This window comes from Condylura cristata, unplaced genomic scaffold (assembly GCF_000260355.1).
Source record: "Condylura cristata isolate star-nosed mole 26May11 unplaced genomic scaffold, ConCri1.0 scaffold00004, whole genome shotgun sequence".
In the NCBI taxonomy this organism is placed as follows: domain Eukaryota; kingdom Metazoa; phylum Chordata; class Mammalia; order Eulipotyphla; family Talpidae; genus Condylura; species Condylura cristata.
The window spans coordinates 1,582,511-1,584,124 of record NW_004567105.1 but is presented as its reverse complement, the minus strand read 5'-3'; the positions used below and the strand labels follow the sequence as shown (position 1 = coordinate 1,584,124).

Sequence of the window (1,614 nt, the reverse complement as noted above, 5' to 3'; positions counted from 1 at the left end):
GTGGGCGACGCGGCTGCCAGCGTGGGCTCTGGCGTCCGTGGTTCGTGTCCGCCCTCGTGTCCTCTGCGGTCCCTGGCGCCTGGTGGGCTCTCGGCTGTGCGCCCGCGGCGGGCACCGCGTCTGTTTTTGCCCCAGCCCAGCCGCGCCAGCCGCCTTCTGACGGGAAAGGGAGACGCACCACCCCTGTGGTTTGGGTGAGCTGCGCTGCTATGGGGCACCCCGGTTCGCCTTGGGGTGCCTGACTGGGGGTCCTCACCCGTGTGTTTGAGGTCCGGCTGCAGGCGCACAGCAGGGTCCCGCTGGACTTGAGAGAGCGGCTGTCCGAGCGCCTCCGCTCCACCGCCTGGAGCCTAGCGGCCTGCTCAGAGCGGTGGAAAGCTGCAGAGGGGCCGGCGTGAGCCACGCCCACGGGCGGGGCCCACGGGCGGGGCCCACGCGCGGGGCCCACGCGGGCTTTCTGCATCAGCCTGGCTGCCTCCCTCTGTCCTCGGCCCCAGTGGCCCCTTGGCCGTGCTGGGATTTGCGCTTCCGCGGTCTGGGGGGGCAGAGCCCGCAACCCCCCTCCCCACAGCCCCCACTGCCCGAGAGCACGTGCCTGTGCCACGCCAGAGGCGGGAGAGCGGCGTGGGCCCAGCGACCCACCCGGCTCCAGCCGGTTCAGAATAAAGGAGCGAGGAGCGGAGAGGCCAGGTGATCTCACTCAGTGGGTCTCAACACCAGATGTTCGTGCAGCTCAAATGCTGCTGGATTTGCCAAGAGACGGCCCACGCCGGAGGCGAGCTGGTTTCAGGACGCAGGCCGGGGTTGGGGTTAGGGTTAGGGTTAGGGTTAGGGTTAGGGTTAGGGTTAGGGTTAGGGTTAGGGTTAGGGTGCAGAGGGCTCAGGCCTGAGGCTCCTCCGGCCCCACGGGCAGCCGGGAGTGGCCTAGCCGGCCGCTGATCCCGCTCCAGCGCTAAGCCTCGAGGACTTAACATTCTCGAGTTTGCTTCCGGCTGGCGTCACTCGCCTCCCGGCTCTGAGAGCCCACGAGTGGGTTTCTAGGGTCCGAGACCCCCAAGAACCCCATCCTGCCTGCGGACACCCCAGCGGCTGGGCTCAGGGGTCTCGGTTTCTTCTCCTAAGACTCTTAAAGCGCGGTGAGGCAGACGCAGCGCTGAGCTGGGCTGCGCCGGCACTGGAGCGGGCGGGACCTGCCCTGTGCGTGGCCTCTGCCCCTGCTCAGGCTTCGCCTGCGGCGTGCGGGTGTTCCGCCTGCTCGTGGCCGCTTACTCCGGGCACTCTGCGCTTTTTGACGCGATTGCGAATGACACGGTCTGCCACCCCTTCCTCGGTGGCCCGCTTCCGCGTGCCTAGGGGCGGGTGCTGGGGTCTGGCGTGGCGGCGTCCTGCTTCCCACGGGGTCTTCAAAGGCCCGTTCGCGGGGCCACGGCTCTGCGGGGCCACGTTGTCAGAACGGTCGCCGGCTCCGTAGCGGGAGAGGGGTGCGGACTCCGACCCACGCGCTCTCCCGGGGGTGCCCAGTGCCGCAGCCCCGCCTGGGGAGGCGTTGGGGCTTGTGGGGGGCAGCGCCGGCTCCGCGGGGTGCCGAGGGCCTCTCAAGCTGAGCGGGGCCCC

At 70.0% G+C, this 1,614-nt stretch overlaps 2 protein-coding genes across 2 annotated transcripts in view; one reads left to right on the top strand and one right to left on the bottom strand.

Annotated features, from left to right (window-relative positions):
- Positions 1-398, top strand: part of MPPED1 (metallophosphoesterase domain containing 1) — a 13,166-nt gene extending 12,768 nt beyond the window's left edge. The window contains exons 3-4 of the mRNA XM_012735105.1: positions 136-194; positions 282-398. Coding sequence (XP_012590559.1) covers positions 136-194; positions 282-398 — 176 coding nt within the window. The remainder of the gene's footprint in view (positions 1-135; positions 195-281) is intronic.
- Positions 399-1,218: 820 nt separating this feature from the next.
- EFCAB6 (EF-hand calcium binding domain 6) overlaps positions 1,219-1,614 on the bottom strand; it is a 127,605-nt gene continuing 127,209 nt past the window's right edge. The window contains exon 30 of the mRNA XM_012735104.1: positions 1,219-1,535. Coding sequence (XP_012590558.1) covers positions 1,219-1,535 — 317 coding nt within the window. The remainder of the gene's footprint in view (positions 1,536-1,614) is intronic.